This window comes from Myotis yumanensis, unplaced genomic scaffold, assembly GCF_028538775.1.
Source record: "Myotis yumanensis isolate MYYU_CA2020_CCGP unplaced genomic scaffold, mMyoYum1.0.hap1 SCAF_1, whole genome shotgun sequence".
NCBI classification, from domain to species: domain Eukaryota; kingdom Metazoa; phylum Chordata; class Mammalia; order Chiroptera; family Vespertilionidae; genus Myotis; species Myotis yumanensis.
Genome location: NW_027223752.1, coordinates 114437760 through 114459585, shown reverse-complemented (window position 1 = coordinate 114459585; position 21826 = coordinate 114437760). Strand labels below are relative to the sequence as shown.

The 21826-nt window shown below is 42.4% G+C and overlaps 1 protein-coding gene and 1 pseudogene across 1 annotated transcript; one reads left to right on the top strand and one right to left on the bottom strand.

Moving 5' to 3' along the window:
* Positions 1-2424: 2424 nt before the first annotated feature.
* Positions 2425-20143, bottom strand: COX5A (cytochrome c oxidase subunit 5A). The gene is made up of 5 exons (XM_070430127.1): positions 19956-20143; positions 10094-10210; positions 6989-7110; positions 5640-5762; positions 2425-2591 (listed from the first exon to the last, which is right to left on the bottom strand). The coding sequence occupies exons 1-4, from the start codon at positions 20059-20061 to the stop codon at positions 5649-5651; spliced, it is 459 nt and encodes a 152-aa protein (XP_070286228.1). The 5' UTR covers positions 20062-20143; the 3' UTR covers positions 2425-2591; positions 5640-5648.
* A 146-nt stretch (positions 20144-20289) lies between these two features.
* LOC139005149 (small EDRK-rich factor 1 pseudogene) lies at positions 20290-21093 on the top strand (annotated as a pseudogene).
* Positions 21094-21826: the final 733 nt, after the last annotated feature.

Below are 21826 nucleotides of genomic sequence, written 5' to 3'. Positions count from 1 at the left end.
AATCCTTTAGGCTTCAACTTAAATATCATTCCCTTTCTCACAGTACCCATATGTATATTCACAGAACTTTTAAAATCTGCCATGACATTTTTATATCTCTGATTATTCTGTTTAACACCCCTCCCCCCCCTCCCCGCCGCCATGCCTCCCAGTCTCTAGGATTTATGAGGGCAGGACTATGTTGATATTCATCACGGGAGGAATCTGGAGGAAAAATAGAGCAGGAGAGACTGGGACATTATGAGAGGAAAAGAACTGCCCCGCAGAGGTATCAAACCTAACTGTGGCTTACTAACTACACATTAAATAGATGCATGACGCTGTTTTACTTTATTTCACATTTATACTTCTTAAGGTAGGGGAAAGGGAGCTTTTTGGTAGGGAGTCAGCCTTTTATAAAAGGTTATTTGTTAAAATCTTACCCAAACATTTACTAACATTCCCTTACAATGGTTTTAGGAGAAAAGACATCAAAATTTCAACTGTTAGAAAACTATGGTACACCTATACAATGGAATACTATGCTGCTGTAAAAAAGGAATTCTTATCATTTGCAACAGCATGGATGGAACTGGAGAGTATTATACTAAGCGAAATAAGCCAGTCAGAGAAAGATACATATCACATGATCTCACTCACTTGTGGAATATAATGAACAACATAAACTGATGAACAAAAATAGAACCAGAGTCAAAGAAGCAGCAAACAGACTGTCCAACCTACTAGTATGAGGAAAGGTGGGGGGTGAGGGGGTAAGAGATCAACCAAAGGACTTGTATGCATGCATGAGCATAACCAATGGACATAGATGGGGGGGCAGGGAGGGGGAAGGGCATGTGCTGGGGGGTGGGGGCGGTCAGGGAGAGGTCAATGGGGGAAAAAGGAGACTTATGTAATACTTTAAAGAATAAAGAATTTAATTTTTTTTAAAAATGGAAAAAAAATTAACATTTACAGGTGTGATTATGGGTTTTCTCCCCATTTTTACACTTTCCACACAGTGTATCAGCATATTCTGAGATAATGAGATTGGGGCATAAACTTGAACATGCTGAAAGAAAAATCTTATTTTCACTTTTCCAGATTAAAAAAAATTATATAGTAAAATAAAAGTGTAAAGATACAAATGATAAAAAAAAAAAATTTCACCTGAACATTAACCCTATTCCCTGGACACTGCAGTCTGAACTGGCTGTAGTAGAAGTCACTCAGTCCTAGAACCTCTTTATTCAGCAGTGGATATCCAGTATTATGGAGCTTCTTAAGACAGGATTTGTTTATTTTATTAATTCTCTCAAGAAGTAAACCCATGTACTCAGTTCTTTAAGGAGAAAGCCTCCAAATCTACAACAGCAAATTCTTTGATGTCTAAAGTTAATACTGCACTGGCAAGGAAGACCAGGCAGGGAAGGAAAGGGGCACTAAGAGAGGGCTGGCAACCCTACAGCACATCCTCAAGACTATCTCAATGACCACTTTTAAACTTTATTTCACCTGTTTTGGGAAGGTACACAATTTGATCCAGACAACCAATTCCCTAAGCCCAGGGTTTGCTGGCCCTATCAACAAGGAAATCTTATATAATAAAGAGTTAATATGCAAATTGACCCTCATGCCCTCACATCATCACAAGATGGCCGCACCCACGTTGCCACAAGATGGCTGCCCCATGTCGTCACAAGATGGCTGCACCCACACTGTCACAAGATGGTTGACAGGGGAGGGCAGTTGGGGGCAACCAGGACTGCAGGGGAGGGCAGTTCGGGGCCATCAGGCCAGCAGGGGAGGGCAGTTAGGGGTGAGATCAGGCCGGCAGGGGAGGGCAGTTAGGGGTGAGATCAGGCCGGCAAGGGAGGGCAGTTGGGGGTGAGATCAGGCTGGCAGGGGAGGGCAGTTGGGGGTGAGATTAGGCCAGCAGGGGAGGGCAGTTGGGGGTGAGATTAGGCCGGCAGGGGAGGGCAGTTGGGGGCGATTGGGCCGGCAGGGGAGCAGTTAGGCATCAATCAGGCTGGCAGGGGAGCGGTTAGGGGGTGATCAGGCTGGCAGGCAGAAGTGGTTAGGGGCAATCAGGCAGGTAAGCAGGTGAGTGGTTAGGAGCAAGCAGTCCCAGATTGTGAGAGGGATGTCCCAGCAGTTGGACATCCCCCGAGGGGTCCCAGATTGGAGAGGGTGCAGGCTGGGCTGAGGGACACCCCGCCCCCCAGTGCATGAATTTCATGCACCAGGCCTCTAGTTCTATACAAATGACTTTTAGCCTTTAGCTATTTTACCAGTCAGTGTACCCAAATATGTTTATATAGCAATGACTTCCAGAAAATTAAAGTTCTCTCAGTACATAAGGGATAACAAAACTGTGACACAATGGACCTATAATAAATAGTTCATTTTCTGCTCTTCAATGCAAACACATGGAACAATACCTAATTTCAGTTCAAACTCATTTCCTTTTTATTAAAATTCAAGTTACCATTACATGGTTTGGTACTCAATAAAGGAAAACTTGTTCAAATAAGGTAATATGTTATCATCAGTATTTCCAGGTGATTGTTTACACTCAAGTAGTATTATCAGTAAATCCTTGGGAATCCTATCTGTAAGAGAAAACATGAAGAATTAGCCAGGTAATAAAGTAAAGATAGAAATCTTTAAAGAAATATGTTACTGTAGCAAGAATACATCCTCTATAACAAAGATCTTCTGGATTTCTTGCAGGAATCTATCTATATATAGATATATAAAAGCCTAAGCAACTGTTGGACTGTTCGACTGGTAGCTATGATGTGCACTGACCACCAGGAGGCAGACGCTCAATGCACAGGCATGGAAACATGGAACAGACTGATGAATCTCAGAGGGAAGGGGGGAGGGCAGGAAGAGATTAACTAAAGATTTTATATGCATACTAGAGGCCCAGTACATGGATTCATGCACCGGTTGGGTCCCTCAGACTGGCCTGTGGGGATCAGGCCGAAACTTGGCAGTCCGACATCCCCCAAGGAGTCCCAGATTGTAAGAGGAAACAGGCCAGGCTGAGGGACTCCACTGGGGTCCATGCACCGGGCCTCTAGTATTTGATAAAATAAAAATTAAGCCCAAGTGTTTAGACAACCTTTTAAGAATCCATTGTGAAATATGAACCACAGATAAGAGCTTTGAAAATATAACTAGGGCTCTAGCCGGTCTGTTCAGTGGTTAGAGCGTTGGCCCAAGGATTTGATTACGGTCATGGGCATGTACCTCAGTTGCAGGCTCCATCCCCAGCCCTAGTCGGGCCTGTGCGGTAGGCAACCAATCAATGTGTCTCTCTCACATCAATGTTTATCTCTGTCTCTACCCCTCCCTTCCATTCACTAAAAATCAATGGAAAAAATATCCATTTAAAAAAAAAGATTAAAAAAAAATATATATATATAACTACGAAATCCTCTGTTCTAAATACCTAATTTTTTCCAAGTACTCACAGAAATGTTTAATACCATTCAAAAACTTTCCATATATTATAAAGATGAGCTACCTGAATTCAGGGAGGTGGTGTCTGTGGACAAAAACAAAAATTAAGACGTATGCTCCAAAAAACAAGCCCCAAGGTGCCTCAGTTTGCTCATCAATAAATAATAAAATAAATAGTTGCCCTAACCGGTTTGGCTCAGTGGATAGAGCGTCGGCCTGTGGACTCAAGGGTCCCAGGTTCGATTCCGGTCAAGGGCATGTACCTTGGTTGCAGGCACATACCCAGTAGGGAGTGTGCAGGAGGCAGCTGATCGATGTTTCTCTCTCATCGATGTTTCTAACTCTCTATCCCTCTCCCTTCCTCTCTGTAAAAAATCAATAAAATATATATTTCTAAAAAAAAATAATAATAATAAAATAGGAATAATTACAGTGGGGCCTTGACTTACGAGTTTAATTCGTTCCCTGATGGAGCTCGTAACTCAAATTACTCGTATGTCAAATCAAAAAGTGAACGAGTGAGACACGTGATGCTGGGCTGATGTGTGGTGTTCACTGTGACGTTCGCTGCGCCAACTAGCGGTGGGGTATCTGAAGCTGGCTCGTAACCCGAATTTTAGCTCGCAACTCAAAGCAAAAAATTGGCTGAGAGACGGCTCGTATCTCGAAAAACTCATTGGTCGGGACACTCGTAAGTCAAGGCCCCACTGTATAATAATAGTAACCACCTCACAGGATTGTTTATAAGGATTAAATGAGCTACTCTTTATATAGCATTTAAAACTATGCCTGAGCCCAGCGGTGTGACTCAGTGGTTGAGCATCCACCTCTGAACTAGGAGGTCATGGTTCAATTCCTGGTCAGGACACATGCTTGGGGTTGCAGGCTCGATCCAGTAAGGGACATGTAGGAGATGGCTGATCAATGATTCTCACCCATTACTGATGTTTCTACTTCTCTCTCCCTTCCTCTCTGAAATCAATTTAATATATATAAATTGTGCCTGACACATGTCAAGAATTATATACACCGCCCTGGCCAGTGTTCTCAGTGGTTAGTTTCGGTCAGCACACCAAAGGGTCTTGGGTTCCACTCCCCTTCAAAGGCACCTACCTGGGTTGCAGGTTCAATCCCCGGATTTGGGCACCTGCAGGAGGCAACCAGTAGATGTGTCCCCCCACTCTCTTTAAAAAGTCAATGGGAAAAATATCCTCGGGTGAGGATTAGCAAAAAAGAATTATATACACTATACATGTTTGTTAAATAAAATTAAAATATGAATTACTGCTTTTTATATTTTCTGTTTTACAAGGGATTTTCTGCACACTGCTCACTACCTAGACAACCTTGTGGCTGGTTTTATTACCTAATCTGTTTTCCATAGAGAATAAATTTTTATTATTGATGAAAATTTACTTGACTATTAAATTCTAACCTGGGCACACACAAAAAAGCATCAAATTAATAAAACCCTACTGTTAAAAAAAACAACAACAAAAAACAACAACACACGTTGCCCAGCTGGTGTGGCTCAGGTGTTGAGCGTCAACCTATGAACCAGGAGGTCACGGTTTGATTCCTGGTCAGGGCACATGCCCAAGTTTCAGGCTTGGTCCCCAATAGGGAATGTGCAGGAGGCAGCTGATCAATGATTCTCTCATCGTTGATATTTCTATCTCTCCCTCTCCCTTCCTCTCTGAAATCAATAAAAATATAAAAACAACAATAACAAACCACATGTTAAAAAGCATACATGATAAACATTTTGAATGCAGTGCACTATCTTTAGTTTTTTGGAGGTTAATGGGCTGGAATGAGGGAAGGGTACCCAGAGGGCTTGAACTCTAGGTGAAACCAATAATTTCTTGGTGGGATAGAGGGGAGGAGATTAAAGCAAATATGGCAAAATAATAATATCTGGGTGTGATTACATTTATTCTCTATGCTATTTATGCTTAAAATATTTTATATAGATTTTTTTGTAAAGGAGGTCTCTACTTGCCTTTATACCAGTAAGAGAACAATTATAACAACTAAAAAATAACAATCCTAGCTCCTTAAAGTTATCATTGGTACTCTAAATCTCTATGCTTACAGCCTCTAACAAGACATTTCTGAGAACACTGAAATGTCACTCATTCACATCTCCCTGGATTTTTTCCTGCTTTATTCAGTGGTATGTTGCTTACCGATGGGATTTATACTTTGTCAAGGCCCAGTTCCTCTGGAGTGGAGATTCCCAGTTCATTTAAAGTTGGTCTAAGTTCCTGGATGACATAAGGGTAGATTTCCTTATGCGGTCCTGCTTTGTCCTGATGGCAAAAAAAAAAAGAAGAAAATTCACATTTAGCTCTCTGAGAAGCCTTATCTATTTACAAAATGAACTTGAAAATGCTTTCAATCACATATGCAGAGGCTACTTTTAAGTTAACATATTTGTTCAATAAAGAGAGCAACTTTGTGGGCAGTAGTCAAGGTAAGTTTTTAAAAACACTTTGAAAATAACTAAAACAATTAGACTAAATCCAGAAATATTTTTTTTCAAAGCCTGAGTTACTGGAAAATAAGGTGGTGATGACAGAATTTTGTGAATGTAATTAAACATGCCCAGCAGGCAATAGGAATAATTAAGTTAACAGAGGAAAAGTTTTTACATTTGCTTCTAATTTGAGGCCCTAATTGAATTAACTACTGGTGCTGAATGAATTGACAGCCTACAGAACCCTAAATTATCTTATCCATTGTAGATAAAGTAATCTCACACTTTCTTTTTTTACAGACCTTGAATTTCTTTCTTATATTCCATATTCTTTCATGGAGAGATACACTTAGAGAATACTTATTTTCAGGGTAAGAGAGTTTTCATGAATATTCACCATAACATATATTAAAAAGTCAAATGGACTAAGATACTGCCAAACTGCTATTCTCCTGCCTTTAACAAATTCTAAGTCTCCTTAGTTATATTTTTTAAATTATAAAGTTCTTACTTAAAATGTAATGTATTTAATTTGCAATTATAAAAAAACAAAAACTATAATTAAACAACAGGGAGAATATGTCCACCTACATTTTCATCTATATGTATTTTAATAAAACGGGGTCACACCACAAAAATTATCTCATAATTTTCTTCAGGTAATATGCAATAAATATGTTTAATGTAAATATGTTTAACGTTAAACACATTTGTGTAATAACCACTTCTGGAAAGTCTCATCTTAAGAAACTACTAACAGCATTTAATTTCCTATCACAAATAGCACAAAGATAAATTATAGTTAAACCTTTGTACATACTTAAGATAAATTCTTAAATGGAAGGGCTGAACAAAAGAGTATCAAGCACAATTTTTCAGGCCTGGGATAAATTCTGTCAAACTTTATTCCAGAAAAATTATTAACTGTACTGTAAATTCCCTCTAGTTATATAAGAACTAATTTTAGGTTATCTTAACAAATTAAAAAATAAAGAATATACTGATACCTAGTCAATAGACCACATACTTCCAGAACAAGTTTAATACTATTTCACTGACCTTAACAACCTCTAGGATGCGAACAGCACTAGCAAAATCATTTAACCGTCTGCATGCCCGCAAAGCAGCATCAATGATTTTGGGTTCTGGAACCAGATCATAGCCAACAAGCGTGTTCATCCCTGTCAAATTAAAAAGAGGGGGCATATCAACCTGAAATATTCTCACTTAAACTATAATTTAGTTATCTATATTTTTATTGAAACATAGACATATGATCTTGTGATTTATAATATATATTTGGTCTGTTTCTGACACAGAACTGCCAACCTTCCTTGGAATTTTCTAAGTGATGGGAGCACAGTGGTGCCTCTTGTTATATTAAGGAGATAACTTTTGGACTCCCAAGAGTGGGTGTTGGATGCCAGCAGAGACCAACGCTGTGGACAGAAGATTGAAATTTTCACTCCCATTTCCTGATTTGCAGGGAGGAGAGAGGAGCTTGAGGTTAAATTAATTGCCAATGGCCAAAGACTTAATCAATCATGACTAAGTATGAAGCCTCCATAAAAACCATAGGACAGTCCCTTGGTCCTTTTTTAGAGACCTTCCACACCGGGGTACTAGAATGCTTCCATGAGCCACTGTGCCGGGCTCCAAGCTCTGTGAGGATAGAAGCTCCTTCATTTGGGACCTTACCTTATGTATCTCTTCATCTGGCTGTTGATTTGTATCTTTTAATAATCTTTGTATAAATTGTTAATCTAGTAAACATGTTTTCTTGAGTTTTCTGAGTCATTGGAACCCGAGAAGGGGGTGGTGGGAACTTCTGATTTGTAGCCAGTAGGTCAGAAGCACAGATGAACAATCTAGGCTTGTAACCAGCCTCTAAAGTGCAGGGTAGTCTTGTGAGACTGATTTCTTTACCTGTGGAATCTGATTCTACTTCTGGGTAGGGTAGATACTAGTAATGCCACACTGAACTGAATTCTTGGACAGCCTACTGGCGTCCAGACTTGTTTGTTGATGTAGGGAAGCCTACATATACACATTGGAATTGGGTCCTGGAACCTATTAGGCCTCTATTCTCTTATCTATACAATGAGAGAATCTACTTCTAACAAATTTACTTTTAACAGATGGTAAGATCATAATGACTCTTCCACAATAAATTAGTGGAAGGAACTATGCACTATCCTATAGATTAAAGGAAAACAATAAAAAACAAAAAGAAATAAAAAAGACCCAAAAAAACCAACCAAAGAATTCCTTAAATGCAAACACTATTTTCAAATAATTTGCTGGTTTTATTTCAATTAAGAAGGTCATTTTAAACTCGTATCTTTAACTCGTAGTACAACCTATGCACGTTGGTTGCTTTAAAATAGATTTGATTGGAAAATAATCTAAAAACACGAAAGGAGAGTTAATGAAGCCCAAATGAAGACATTAAAGAGATATAGAGCCTGGTAGGTGTGGCTCAGTGGCTGAGTGTCAAGCTATAAACTAGGAGGTCACAGTTCGATTCCCAGTCAGGGCACATGCCCAGGTTGTGGGCTCCATCCCCATTTGAGGGCATGTAGGAAAGAGCCAATCAATGATTCTCTCTCATCATTGATGTTTCTATCTCTTTCTCTCTCTCCCTTCCTCTCTGAAATCAATAAAAATATATTTTTAAAAAGAGAGAGAGAAACATTAGTGTGCAGACTCAAACATTCAACCAGAAAATAATTGGGCGTGATTACATTGAGCTTTGAACAAAATAACACAATATTTAAACAAAGGACACCAGTGACTATAATGCTAGACTACAGTCACAGAGGCTGAACTCTTGGTCTCAGATAAATTGCCTACACTTAAAGCTATTTACATCTAACTATTAAGACTAGTTATCACCTGGCCGGCGTGCCTCAGTGGCTGACCATTGACCTACAAACCAGGGGGTTGTGAATTGATTCCAGGTCAGGGCATATGTCTGGGTTGCTGATCAAGGATTCTCTCTCATCATTGATGTTTTTTTCCTCTCTCTCTCTCTCTCTCTCTCTCTCTCTCTCTCTCTCTGAAATCAATAAAAATACATTTATTTTTTTTTATTTTTTATTTTTTTAAATATATTTTATTGATTTTCTACAGAGAGGAAGGGAGAGAGATAGAGAGCTAGAAACATCGATGAGAGAGAAACATCGATCAGCCGCCTCCTGCACACCTCCCAGAGGCAGCCAATTGGTGATTCTCTCTCATCACTGATGTTTCTCTCTCTCTCTCCCTCTCCCTTCCTCTCTGAAATCAATGAAGAAATATATTTTTAAAAAAAGAAAAAGAAAGATTAGTTATCATTAATGCTACTTACTCATGTTAAATGCACATCTGCAAATTTAGGAAAAATAAGTTCTAGCTTATTTAGACTGGACACTTATTCAGGGCAAGACAAATCATAACGGAGAATAAAAATAACAAAAAACCAAAACTATAACTAAGAGGGGAGAAGAACCAAATAACTACTTGTATAAATTATCTAAAAGATACAAAATTTAACTCTTGCTCACCTTGACATTATAGCAGTGGTTTCAATCAGAGGTGATTTTGTCCCCCAGGAAACATATTTGGTTGTCATAATTGGGGGTGGAGGGCATGGGAGTGGATGGCACCTAGTGGGTAGAAGCCAAGGATGCTGCTAAACATGTCACAATGCAAAGGACAGCCCTTGCAACAAACAATTATTTGGCCCTAAATACCATTATGCCTGCTTTAAAACCTTGCTTTACAGGAAACACTATGGAAGCTATACTATTTTCTTTTCTTTTTTTAAATATATTTTTATTGATTTTGGAGAGAAAGGGAGAGGGAGAGAGAGATAGAAACATCAATGATGAAATAGAATCATTGATCAGCTGCCTCCTGCATGCCCCCTAACTGGGGATCAAGCCCGCAACCTGGGCATATGCCCTTGACCGGAATCAAACCAGGGACCCTTAGGTCCACAGGCCAATACTCTATCCACTGAGCCAAACCAGTTAGGGCTATAATATTTTCTAACTGCAAGTTGCATGAGAGGACTCGGTTAACATGAAGCATGTTTTGCTTTTAACACAGTAGTAGAAGACTACAAAACAGTTCATAATTCTATGTCAAAATAGACTGTTTAGCAATCTATATTACAATTACCTTTACGCAATTCCCAGGCATCAATATCTGGCTTGTTGAAGTATGTCACCCAGCGAGCATCAAATTCCTCATCTGTCTCATGTGACCCATGGGAGTAGCAGCGAACTGACTGGATACCTACAATGGAGAAATAATAACTTCAATGTACAGAAGTACTTAATATATCCTGTTAATAGAATTAAGTTATATTTTTTTGTTTGCATTTCCCATTAAAACACATCCTATACAATAAAAGGCTAATATGCAAATTGTCCCTGCTGCAGGAGTTTGACTGACTGGGAGTTACACATGTGCTGACCACTAGGGGGTGGTGTGGAACATGGCGGGTGTCAGCAATGTGGCGCTGGCAGTGGGCGGCAGTGGAGGCACTGCCGGCCTCGATGGGCCCCGAAGAGTGGGACTGCGGTGGGATGGTGGAGCAGGTGAGTGGGCAGCGCAAGGCTAAGGTGGGTGCGAAGGGAGGTCCCGGTTGGCAGCCGCTAGAGACCCTACCCGTGCATGAATTTCATGCACTGGGCCTCTAGTATAACATAAAATCTACCATCTTAACTATTTTTAAGTGTACAGTTCAGTAGCATTTAAATACATTCAGTGCATTAAGTTTTGAATCAACTGTATGTCACAGTAGGAAAATTACTCAGCAGGTCAAATGAAACAAATTTTATGTATTGATATGAAAAAAATCTTTAAAAAAATTAAAGAAATGCAGAACAAAGAGTATTATAGGTGTATGTTTATGCTCTCCTTCCCTCCCAATGTGTAATGCTAACTTGCAATTGTTAACATTGGTTATCTTTGGAAAGAAAAACTTTATTTATTTATAAAGACAGTCCTCGGGTTACGTAGGACTTGATGTATGTCGTTTCATGGTTACGTCGCCATCTCCCATTTATTTATAAAAAAAAAGTTCCATCATTTCGACGTATGTACATATGTGCTTTATGTTTTCTATTATTTATTTAGTTATTTATTTATTTTAATTTCTTTATTAAGATATTACATATGTGTCCTTATCCCCCCATTACGCCCCCCGTTTTTTATTATTTATTTACCACAAGGTCAGGAATTGTTATCTTTCTTTTAATTTTATTTTTACTGTTTCACTTCATTACTGCTGTGTATGTGCTCCATGTGAGTGACGTAGGTGCTTATGTAGGTGGGTTCCGACTTATGGCGAAAATTGTGTTACATCACGCTGTAGGAACAGATCTCCGACGTAACCTGAGGACCCACTGGACACTTCCAAAATGTCTGAATTTTTACAATAAGCAGAGTATTAATTCTTAATTCAAAATAATGTTCATTCTAGTTTGTTTTTTTTTTAATATTTAAAAACATTTATTGATTTTAGGGAAAGAGAAAGAGGAAAGGAGAGATGGGGAAGAGAAACATTGATTTGTTCTACTTATTAATGGATTAATTCGTTGATTCTTGTATGTGCCCTGACTGGGGATCGAACTTGTAACCTTGGTATTCGATCTAACCAGCTGAGCTACCTGGCCAGAGCTTCATTCTAGTTCTTAAATTAATTTATAAGATATATTTTTCATAAATTAAAAAAAATTGTATGCTTTCTATTCTATATAATAAAAGCCTAATATGCTAAATGTCTGACCGTTCGACCAGTCACTATGACGTGCACTGACCACCAGGGCGCAGACGCTCCGAGCAGTAGGTTAGCTTGCTGCTGGGGTCCGGCCGATTGGGACTGGGCGAGATGGGCTGGACATGCCCTAGAGCCTTCCCTGGCTTTAATGGCCCTGATCTAGATGAGCTGGATATGCCCTGGAGCCAACCTCCCATGGTCCTTCCCTGGCCTCTAAAGTATTTCTTCTAATTAATTTCCTTTCAATGTGCATGAATTCGTGTACCGGGCCTCTAGTTAAATTATATTCCAAAATAAATTATACATCCTGACAAAGCAATAGTAATTTTTAAAAAAACTATAAAATTTCTAAGTGAGATACTAAAATATGTGTCAAGAAAACAAGACTTACTTAGCATTCTGCTCCCAATCATTATACCCTTTGTAGTACATATGAAAAGCCTTTCCATTTTAGTTACTGCCTTTCAAATGGACACTGAATTAGGAGTTAGGAAATGTAGAATCTTTCTAAACAGCCTCTGTATGGTAAGGGATGGAGGAGAAGGAAATTTTACCTTTGGGTTTTAGGAAACAGCAAGTTTTATCTTCCTTATTTGTAAAATGCAGATACCATTACCTTATCAGATTACGATGATTAAAAATGAAAGCCATCAGGGGGCAGATGCTCAGTGGTTGACTTATGAACCAGAAAGTCATGGTTCAATTACTGGTCTGGGGACACGCCCTGGGTTGCGGGTTCGATCCCCAGTAGGGGGCATGCCGGAGGCAGTCCATATGTGATTCTCTCTCATCATTGATGTTTCTATCTCCCTCTCTCTCCCTCTTTCTGAAAATCAATAAAAACATATTAAAAAAATAAAAATAAAAATGAAGGCCAGGTAACACTGTCTAGGACTTGGCACTTTGTAGAAGGTAGTAAATAAATGACAACTATAAATTGATCCTTGTCTAAAAATGTCTTAACTGACCTCTATTAATGGAGATCATAATTTATAGAAATAAAACATTCTTCAAATTGTATTTTCTATTAGATGAATTAGACAAGCTTGGTATAGCGTCTAGTTATTTTTAAAGGCTTATCAAATAAAACAACCCCCCCCCCCCCCCCACGCATGCATGCACATATGTGTGCGCCCTGGCCAGGTAGGATAGTTGGTTGGAGTGTTGTCCTGATATGTCAAGGTTGTGGGTTTGATCCCCAGTCAGGGTACACACAAGAATCAACCAATCCTATATAATAAAAGGCTAATATGCAAATCAACTGAATGGTGGGACGACCGGTTGCTATGATGCACACTGACCACCAGGGGGCAGCATGCTCAACACAGGAACTGCCCCCGGTGGTCAGTGCACTCCCACTCCCATGGGGAGAGCGCTGCTCAGCCAGAAGCCAGGCTCACAGCTTGCGAGCGCAGCAGTGGTGGCGGGAGCCTCTCCCACCTCTGTGGCAGTGCTAAGGAGCAGTGAGCTGAGCGGTAAGGAGCAGTGAGCAGGCAGGTGGTAAGGAGCAAGGGGTCCTGGACTGCGAGAGGGCGCAGGCCAGGCTGAGGGGACCCTCCCCCCACGAGTGCATGAATTTCATGCACTGGGCCTCTAGTGAATGTATAAATAAGTGGAACAACAAATCGATGCTTATCTCTCTCAAAAGATTAAAAAATAACAATTGCCCTAGTCAGCTTGGCTCAGTGGATAGAGCATCAGCCCTTGGACTGAAGGTTCCAGGGTTCAATTCCGGTCAAGGGCACATACCTCGGTTGCAGGCTCAATCCCCGGCCCTGGTTGGGGCATGTGCAGGAGGCAACCAGTCAATGTGACTCTTTCACATTGATGTTTCTCTCTCTGTCTCCTTCCTAACCACTCTCTCTAAAATAAATGGAAAAATATCCTTGGGTGAGGATTAAAAAAAAAAAAAATTGAGCAAAACAGAAAAAAAAGGAGAGAAAACTCATGGACATAGACACCATGGTGATTGCGGGGGTTGAGGGTGGAGGTGGAAGAGGACATAGAGGGGATAAAGGGTGATGGAAAATATATATATATATATAAAACTACACAGAAACCTTTATATATATATATATATATATACACACACTAGAGGCCCGGTGCACAAAAATTTGTGCACTCGGGGGGGAAGGGGGGGGTCCCTCAGCCCAGCCTGTGCCCTCTCGCAGTCTGGGACCCCTCGGGAGATAACGACCTGCTGGCTTAGGCCTGCTCCTGGGTGGCAGAGGGCAGGCCCAATCCCTAGGTGCAGCCCCTGGTCGGGCTCAGAGCAGGGCTGATTGGGGAGTTGGGGCGCCGCCCCCTGTCATGCACAGAGCAGGGCGGATTGGGAGGTTGTGATGCCACCCTCAGTCACACTCAGGGTAGGGCTGATTGGGGGGTTGAGGCACCGCCCCCTATCACACTCAAGGCAGGGTCAATGGGGAGGTTGCGGCACCACCCCGTCACGCACAGAGCAGGGCCAATCAGGGGGTTGGGGAGCTCCCCCCTCTCATGCACAGAGCAGGGCCCATCAGGGGGTTGGGGAGCTCCCCCGTCTCGCACAGTGTAGGGCCGATAGGGGAGTTAGGGCACCGCCTCCTGTCACACACAGAGCAGGGCGGATCAGGGGGTTGGGGCGCCACCACTGTCACACTCAGGGCAGGGCCGATGGGGAGGTTATGGCTCTACCCTGTCACACACAGAGCAGGGCCCGTGGTGGGGGGGGTTGGGGTGCCGCCCTCTATCACCCACAGAGCAGGGCCAATCAGGGGCTTGGGGCACTGCACCCTGTCACACACAGAGCAGGGCCGATCAGGGGGTTGGGATGCCACACCCTGTCACACACAGAGCCGCAGGGCGATCAGGGGGTTTGGGCGCTGCCCCCTGTCATGCTGATCTGGTGCCAGGAGACCTCTCGGCTCCGCTGATCCCGGTGCTGGGAGGCATATTACCCTTTTACTATATAGGATAGAGGCCTGGGGGCCGGCTGGTTTGCCCTGAAGTGTGTCCTGGATCAGGGTGGGGGTCCCCACTGGGGTGCCTGGCCAGCCTGGATGAGGGGATGATGGCTGTTTGCAGCTGGTCACATGCCCTTTAGGGTGGGGGTCCCCACTGGGGTGCCTGGCCAGTCTGGGTGAGGGGCTGAGGGCTGCCTCAAGGCTTGCGATTGATTGAAGCTCCCAACCACTCCTTTTTTTCTTTTTTTTTTTTTTTCTTCTGGGCCAGCTTTAGCTCTGGCTCTAGCTCTGAGGCTTCCGCTGCTGGTTTGTTTCGGTTCTATAATCGAAACAATGTATAACTTCAGCTCTGAGATCCCCGCCTTCTATATTTGTTAGAATGTTTCAAACTGCCAGCTCAGAGGCCGGCAAGTCAAGTCAGGCGGGGAACGTTGGAGTCTGCAGTCCCTGGAGCAAGCAAGCCTCATGTTCGCTTCCAGCTGCCTGGCTGCCGGCCGCCATCTTGGCTGACAGTTAATTTGCATAAGGATATGCTGATTAGCCAATGGGAAGGGTAGCGGTCGTACGCCAATTACCATTTTTCTCTTTTATTAGTGTAGATATATATAACTACATATATTCTGAAATTTAAATGTCAAATATATCCGATACACCTTTAATGCTGTAACTAGCAAGAGAAAGTGCAAAAAATAGAAAGAAAATAAGAAAAAAAAGAAACCAGAAAAAGGTGAAAAGATGGAATACTTGCCAGTTCTTCAGATGGAATGTCACTGCTAGATCAAGCAAAAGGATTCTCACTTAAATCACCATTTGATCCTACTGCAAAATACCTGCCATCAGTCACAGAAGACCCCCGCACAAGTCCAAATCTTACCAGAGACCTAAATTTCCATCACAATCTGAGCCCAGAATGAAGTGAGACATGTATATAAATGGGCTGGAATTGGATACTCTTTAATTTCTATGACAAGAAAAAAGAATGAATCTATAGACCTAAGTATTTGGCAAGTACAAACATTTAGTCAAAACTATACAGGACTAATATTCACATTTAATATATCAGAAAGCATAGATCACAATGCTTCTACCTGCTGTTACCCAAAATTTACAAGCTACCTTTTTCAAAAACTAAAGTTATCCTTACTAAATACTTAAAGCACAAGTGTAAAATGGTACAACCACTTTGGAAGACGGTTTAGCAATTTCTTATCAAGTTAAACACAGACCTACCATATCATCCAGTAATTGCACTTCTAAATATTTACCCAAGAAAAATGAAATATATGTATTTCCTCCCCAGAGGTAATTATTAATTAAGTGTATCTTTCTTACCATAAAGTGTTTCATGATAACCAATTCTTTTCCTCACTGCTGGGCATGGATTTCATCAGATGACTGGTAGCTTTGTATTGTTTTCTAACTGTGAAAAAGATGACCAGCAGCTGCAAATCCCAGTCAAGGAGATCAATGGATCACCTTTAATATTTGTTTACCTTCCTTCTGGGGAGTTCCAAATTACAAACTGGTTGTACAGTGAAACTTTATTTGTTCCAGAAGGCTGTTTGAGAAGTGATTTGTTGGAAAACCGAATGATCCCTCTTCCACCCCGTTAGAAATAATGTAAATTAATTCGTTCCAGACTCCCAAGTGATTGTTTTAAGCTTTTCTTATATACAGTACATATTTAATATATTGTTTAATCTATAAACAAACATTTATTTTCTTAAACTTATCGAACCACCCCCTTCTAGCCTTAAACTAATCACTTTCACTACTCATTCCAGGGTTATCTTTCAGGAAGTCAGTATGCAGCATCTTCACTTTTTCATGTATCACTGTTTCCAAAATGCTGTGTTGGGCTGTTTTCATTTATACAAATCAACAACAGTTTTTCTACCTCTTCAATTGCCTGTGATCATTGTTTCTTACATACCCTTAGCAACGTTAGCATTAAAAATATATTGTTATTGATTTCAGAGAGGAAGGGAGAGGGAGAGAGAGAGATAGAAAAATCAATAATGAGAGAGAATCACTGATCAGCAGCCTCCTGCACGCCCCCCACTGGGGATCGAGCACACAACCCTGGCATATGCCCTGACCATTGGGATTTGAACCTTGACCTTCTGGTTCATAGGTCAATGCTCAACCACCAAGCCACACCCCATTGGGCAATGTTAGCATTCTTGATGGCCTCTTTATGTTTTAAAATCGTGCTAACTGTCCATTTCACCAGCAACAAAAACATAAAAATATTCACAGTACAATTTCCTAAGATGTTAACAAAGAGGTTTAGCGGTAAACTGACTCTAAACTGAGTCTCATTCTCTCCTTTGTGTGTGGCCTACGAGGCGCTTTTTGTCATCTCCTAGAGGCTTTTTGTCACCTTGCAGAACTGAAGTTTTGTTCCACAATGGAGACATTTTTCCTGTTAACTTAGTCGAGCACCAAATTGTTCAAGATATATATATATAGTGGGAAGGTGATAAAAAGTACCACTTAGCCTTGGCTGGCATGATTCAATGGTTGAGCATCGACCTATGAACCAGGAGGTGACATCACGTTCAATTCCTGGTCGGGACATGTGCTTGGGTTGTGGGCTGGATCCCCAGTGTGGGGTATGTAGGAGGCAGCTGATCAGTGATTCTCTCTCATCATTGATGTTTCTATTTCTTTCTCCCTCTCCCTTCCTCTCTGAAATCAATAAAAAAAATTTTTTTTAAAAAAAGGTACCTCTTAAATTCAGCCCTGCACCAAGAAAGGAAAAAAAGAAAACTCCTCCCACCCTTCCCAAATTATCAAGGTAAGGATACAGGAACCAGGACTGTGTAAGTTTTAAGGGTTGACTAGAGAATCTAGTAGTTGTTTAAAACATTTTAATGATCTAATTCAGCGGTTCCTGGAAAACAACTGTTTCAAAATTGGAGACTTCTTCATGGACCAAATATAGTATTTGGGTTGCTACTTAACGGGAGCAAACTTGAGGCCCCCTCAGGTTAACCTTTTCAGAACTCCTTCAAGTATACTCTCATTTGGTCTTGGAGCACCTCATGCAAGAACCTTAATTTTTAAAAATTTTTTTTCAGAGAGGAAGGGAGAGGGATAGATAGAAACATCAATGATGAGAGAGAATCATTGATTGGTTGCCTCCTGCACGCCCTCCACTGGGGATCGAGCCCACAACCTGGGCTTGTGCTGTGGACCAGAATCAAACCCAGGACCCTTCAGTCCACAGGCTGACGCTCTATCCATTGAGCCAAACTGGTAGAGACAAGAACCTTCATTTTTTCTAACTTTCAATTGCATAAAAACCTCTTCAGTCTCTACTGATAAACCCCAACCTATAATATGCAAAAATGAAATGCAGTATAATAAAGCAAATATGTATTAAGCGTTAGTGCCAGACAAGGTACTAAGACAGTGATGGCGAACCTATGACATGCGTGTCAGAGGTGACACGTGAACTCATTTTTTTGGTTGATTTTTCTTTGTTAAATGGCATTTAAATGTATAAAATAAATATCAAAAATATAAGTCTTTGTTTTACTATGGTTGCAAATATCAAAAAATTTCTATCTGTGACACGGCACCAGAGTTAAGTTAGGGTTTTTCAAAATGCTGACACGCCGAGCTCAAAAGGTTCACCATCACTGTGCTAAGAGTTACTTTATCTCACTTAAAACATCACAACCAAATATCCTGATTTTAGCCAAGAGGCAACTGAGTCTTAAGGTTAACTAATGTGTCCAAGGTCACACAGCTAGAAAGCAGCTGACACAACCGTAAACAATACTGACTCCTTGTGGCAAATATTTAGGTCTAAGGGACAAATATCTAAAATACAACTTTCTGTTTATGAATTAAACTCTAAGAGTGGGAATAGAACACTTAGGAGATAAACTACTATGTCCAAAGGTACTAAGAAAAAAAGAATCCCCTTAATTTACAGTTAGCCAGAAACCTCTGGCCTTTTCCTTTACCTGCCACAAAATATAGTAATTCTTTTGAAGGTCATAAAAACCTCCCCAAATGTGTCTATATGAAAAAATTATAGTATTTACTACTTTCACATTTGGATAAGGAAAGAATAAAGAACTATAAAACCTGATAAATATCAGATGGGCCAAAAATAACACAAAACAGAAAATTGTTCTACCACTAAAAACGAGAAAATTGTTTTACCACTAGTTAAGGAGTCAGTTTCCCAAGTTGGGCTTTGGTTTCTTCTTCTATAATATAAGATGGTCTCCATGATCTGATGTGCATGCCAGCCTTACCATTCTATGATAAATGATAAAATCTTAAATTGAATGAAGGGAAACATATTCCTTAGGTGTGTAAATGTCTACTTAAAACACTCAAAATAGCCAAGCAAACCTTACTAGTTTTGAGTTTGTGAGTTTATATGTTAAAATATGTATGGTTAGGGGCTAAATGATGTAGCATATACATCCATCATGGACCAAGATCAAACTGTGGTTATAATAATTAAAATTCTAGTGCTGGGCAGTCACTGGGAACACATATATTAGGAGAAGGAAAAATAAGAGACAGGAAACAGCAAAGCATTTCATACTCCAACAAACAGGCTTTAACCTGAAGCAAACAATAAAGCCTCCCCACATCTGTAAATCCCAGTATTCCTGGTCCGTGGTACCCCATTTTCGAAACAGTAATGGCCTCTTTCAGACCTCAGGAAACAACCACACACGTGGAAGAATTAGATCGTGGCAGAGCAGTTTCTAAAATTTAACAGAACGATCTGTGAAGGTAACCCACAAAACGCCAACCGAGAAAATGCCTGATTAAAAAAAAGTATACTGTGTCCCACCAAGGAAGCATATTGTGTTCCCGGAAGACTCCGGGGCGGCGGTGCCCGGGTACACTAAGGGATCTCCCCCGCCCCTACACTGAGCGGCGCGTCCGGCGGCTCAATGTCACCTTCGCCAAAGCGCTGATGGCGGCGGACACTCCCAATCAGGTGGCCCCTGGGGTCAGCGCAGGGGTATGACGGTCACGCCCCGGGGACCGCAGGGGTCGGGTTGACGCGGGAAGTGCGCTGGGACCCCTCTTTGGCGCCCACGGCAGGTCCACACCTGACCCGTCCGCGGTGGCCGCACAAGAAGTCGCTGAGGTAGGCCCCGGGGGCGCGTCCTCGAGTCCTCCAGGCCGGAAGGCGGCGGGGAGGGCGGCCAGTGGCCACCGGGGTCAGCCGCCCGCCGGCAGGGCAGCCTAGGCCGCGGGGCGAGCCTGTTCTCGCGTGGCGGCGGGGGCCCAGGTCACCGCAAGGACACACGGGCGCAGGAGCGGACCTTACCCGCGGCGGGGCCGGGGGCCGGTGCGGGGTGCAGGAGGCCTCGAGAGCTGGCTCGGGAGGCTGCGGCCGCTGCTACAGCGCAGCGGCGGAGAGCGGCACCCAGCATAACGGCGATGGCGGCGCGCAGGCTGAAGCTGAAGAGAAGCCGGCTGTGAGCTCACCGGCCGTTCCGGAGCTCCCGGGGCCGGACTCACGCACTGACGCACAGTGGGCGGAGCATGAGACCCCACCCACCGCGGCGCTGCACCGCGGCCGGAGGGAGCCGCACGCAGCGGGGCGGGCGGGCTACGGCGGCGGGTTGTGGACAAACTGGGCGCTGGGTCCCGCCGCCGCCATCATGAAGCGAAGATGGAGGGAAAAGCAGCGAGTGGTGGATGGTGTAGGTTCAAGTCCTGTTTGGGGCTACTCCATCACCTCGAAATAGGAATAACAATACCAACAAGGACAAATTATAATAAAAATACCTTTGCTTCCCCCTATCCCGGGTTTGAGCCTAAAATAAGAGAACGAATGGGGGGGAAAAGCAACTGCTTACATATAAGGGACCTTATTAGCAACTATTCTTATCCACAAATCCGCAAGCATTAAAAAATGAGTTCAGGTGGCCCAGCGGAGGGCGGGGCTGGCCCGCCTTCCAGACCCGCTGGTGGGGACGTCCGCTGAGCGCGGGAGGCAGCCGGTGCTTTTCTGAGTCGCTCTTCTGGGCTCGGTGGTCGGCATGGCCCGTGGAAATCAACGAGAACTTGCCCGCCAGAAAAACATGAAGAAATCCCAGGAAATTAGCAAGGGAAAAAGAAAAGACGATAGCTTTACTGCCTCTTAGAGAAAACAGAGAGACTCTGAGATCATGCAACAAAAGCAGAAAGCAGCTAATGAGAAGAAGTCTATGCAGACAAGAGAAAAATGATGACTGACAATTTGGAAAACCTGGGTACTACTGCCAACTAGGTGTATTATAAGCTCTATGATCAAGATTTTGTAGAGTGAACAGTCATTACATGTTACAACATATCTTTATAAAAACTATTTTAAACTTTACCTTTCAGTCTGACTTAGTGTAATGTTTCAGAACCGTTCTTCAAAGAATAAAACACTAACCATGCATGTGAAGGAAAAAAATGAGTTCACACACGCTGGCATGGCTCAGTGGTTGAGTGTCGACCTATGAACCAGGAGGTCATGATTTGATTCCCGGTCAGGGCACAGGCCCTGGTTGCAGGCTGGATCCCCAGTGTGGGGCATGCAAGAGGCAGCCGATCAATGATTCTCTCTCATCAATGTTCCTATCTCTCTCTCCCTCTCTCTTCCTCTCTGAAATAAATTTTTTTAAAAAAATGAGTTCAGCCCTGGCTGGTTTGGCTCAGTGGATAGAGCGTCAGCCTGCGGACTGAAGGGTCCCAGGTTTGAATCTGGTCTAGGGCACATGCCTGGGTTGCAGGTTTGATCCCCAGTGGGGAGTGTGCAGAAGGCAGCTGATGAATGTTTCTCTCATCATTGATGTTTTTCTCTCTCTCTCCCTCTCCCTTCCTCTCTGAAATCAATAAAAATATATTTTTAAAAAATGAGTTCAGCCCTGGCCACTGTTGCTCAGTGGTAGAGCTCCTCCATGCACCAAGAGGTTGCCCCTGTTTGATTCTCCAGGACACAGGCCCAAGTTGCAGTTCTGTCCCTGGTAGGGGGCCAGCAGGAGGCAGCCAATGGATGTTTCTCTGTCACCCAGGTTTCTCTCTCTTGTGGAGGCAAAGGAGCCACATGCTAACCTGACAGGTAACCTTGCAAACTCAGAGACATAAAGTAACTGAAACGGAATTTTGGACTGGAACCCGGATTCTTTGTCGGCCAGAGTCGAAGAATGAATCCACGGGCAGAGG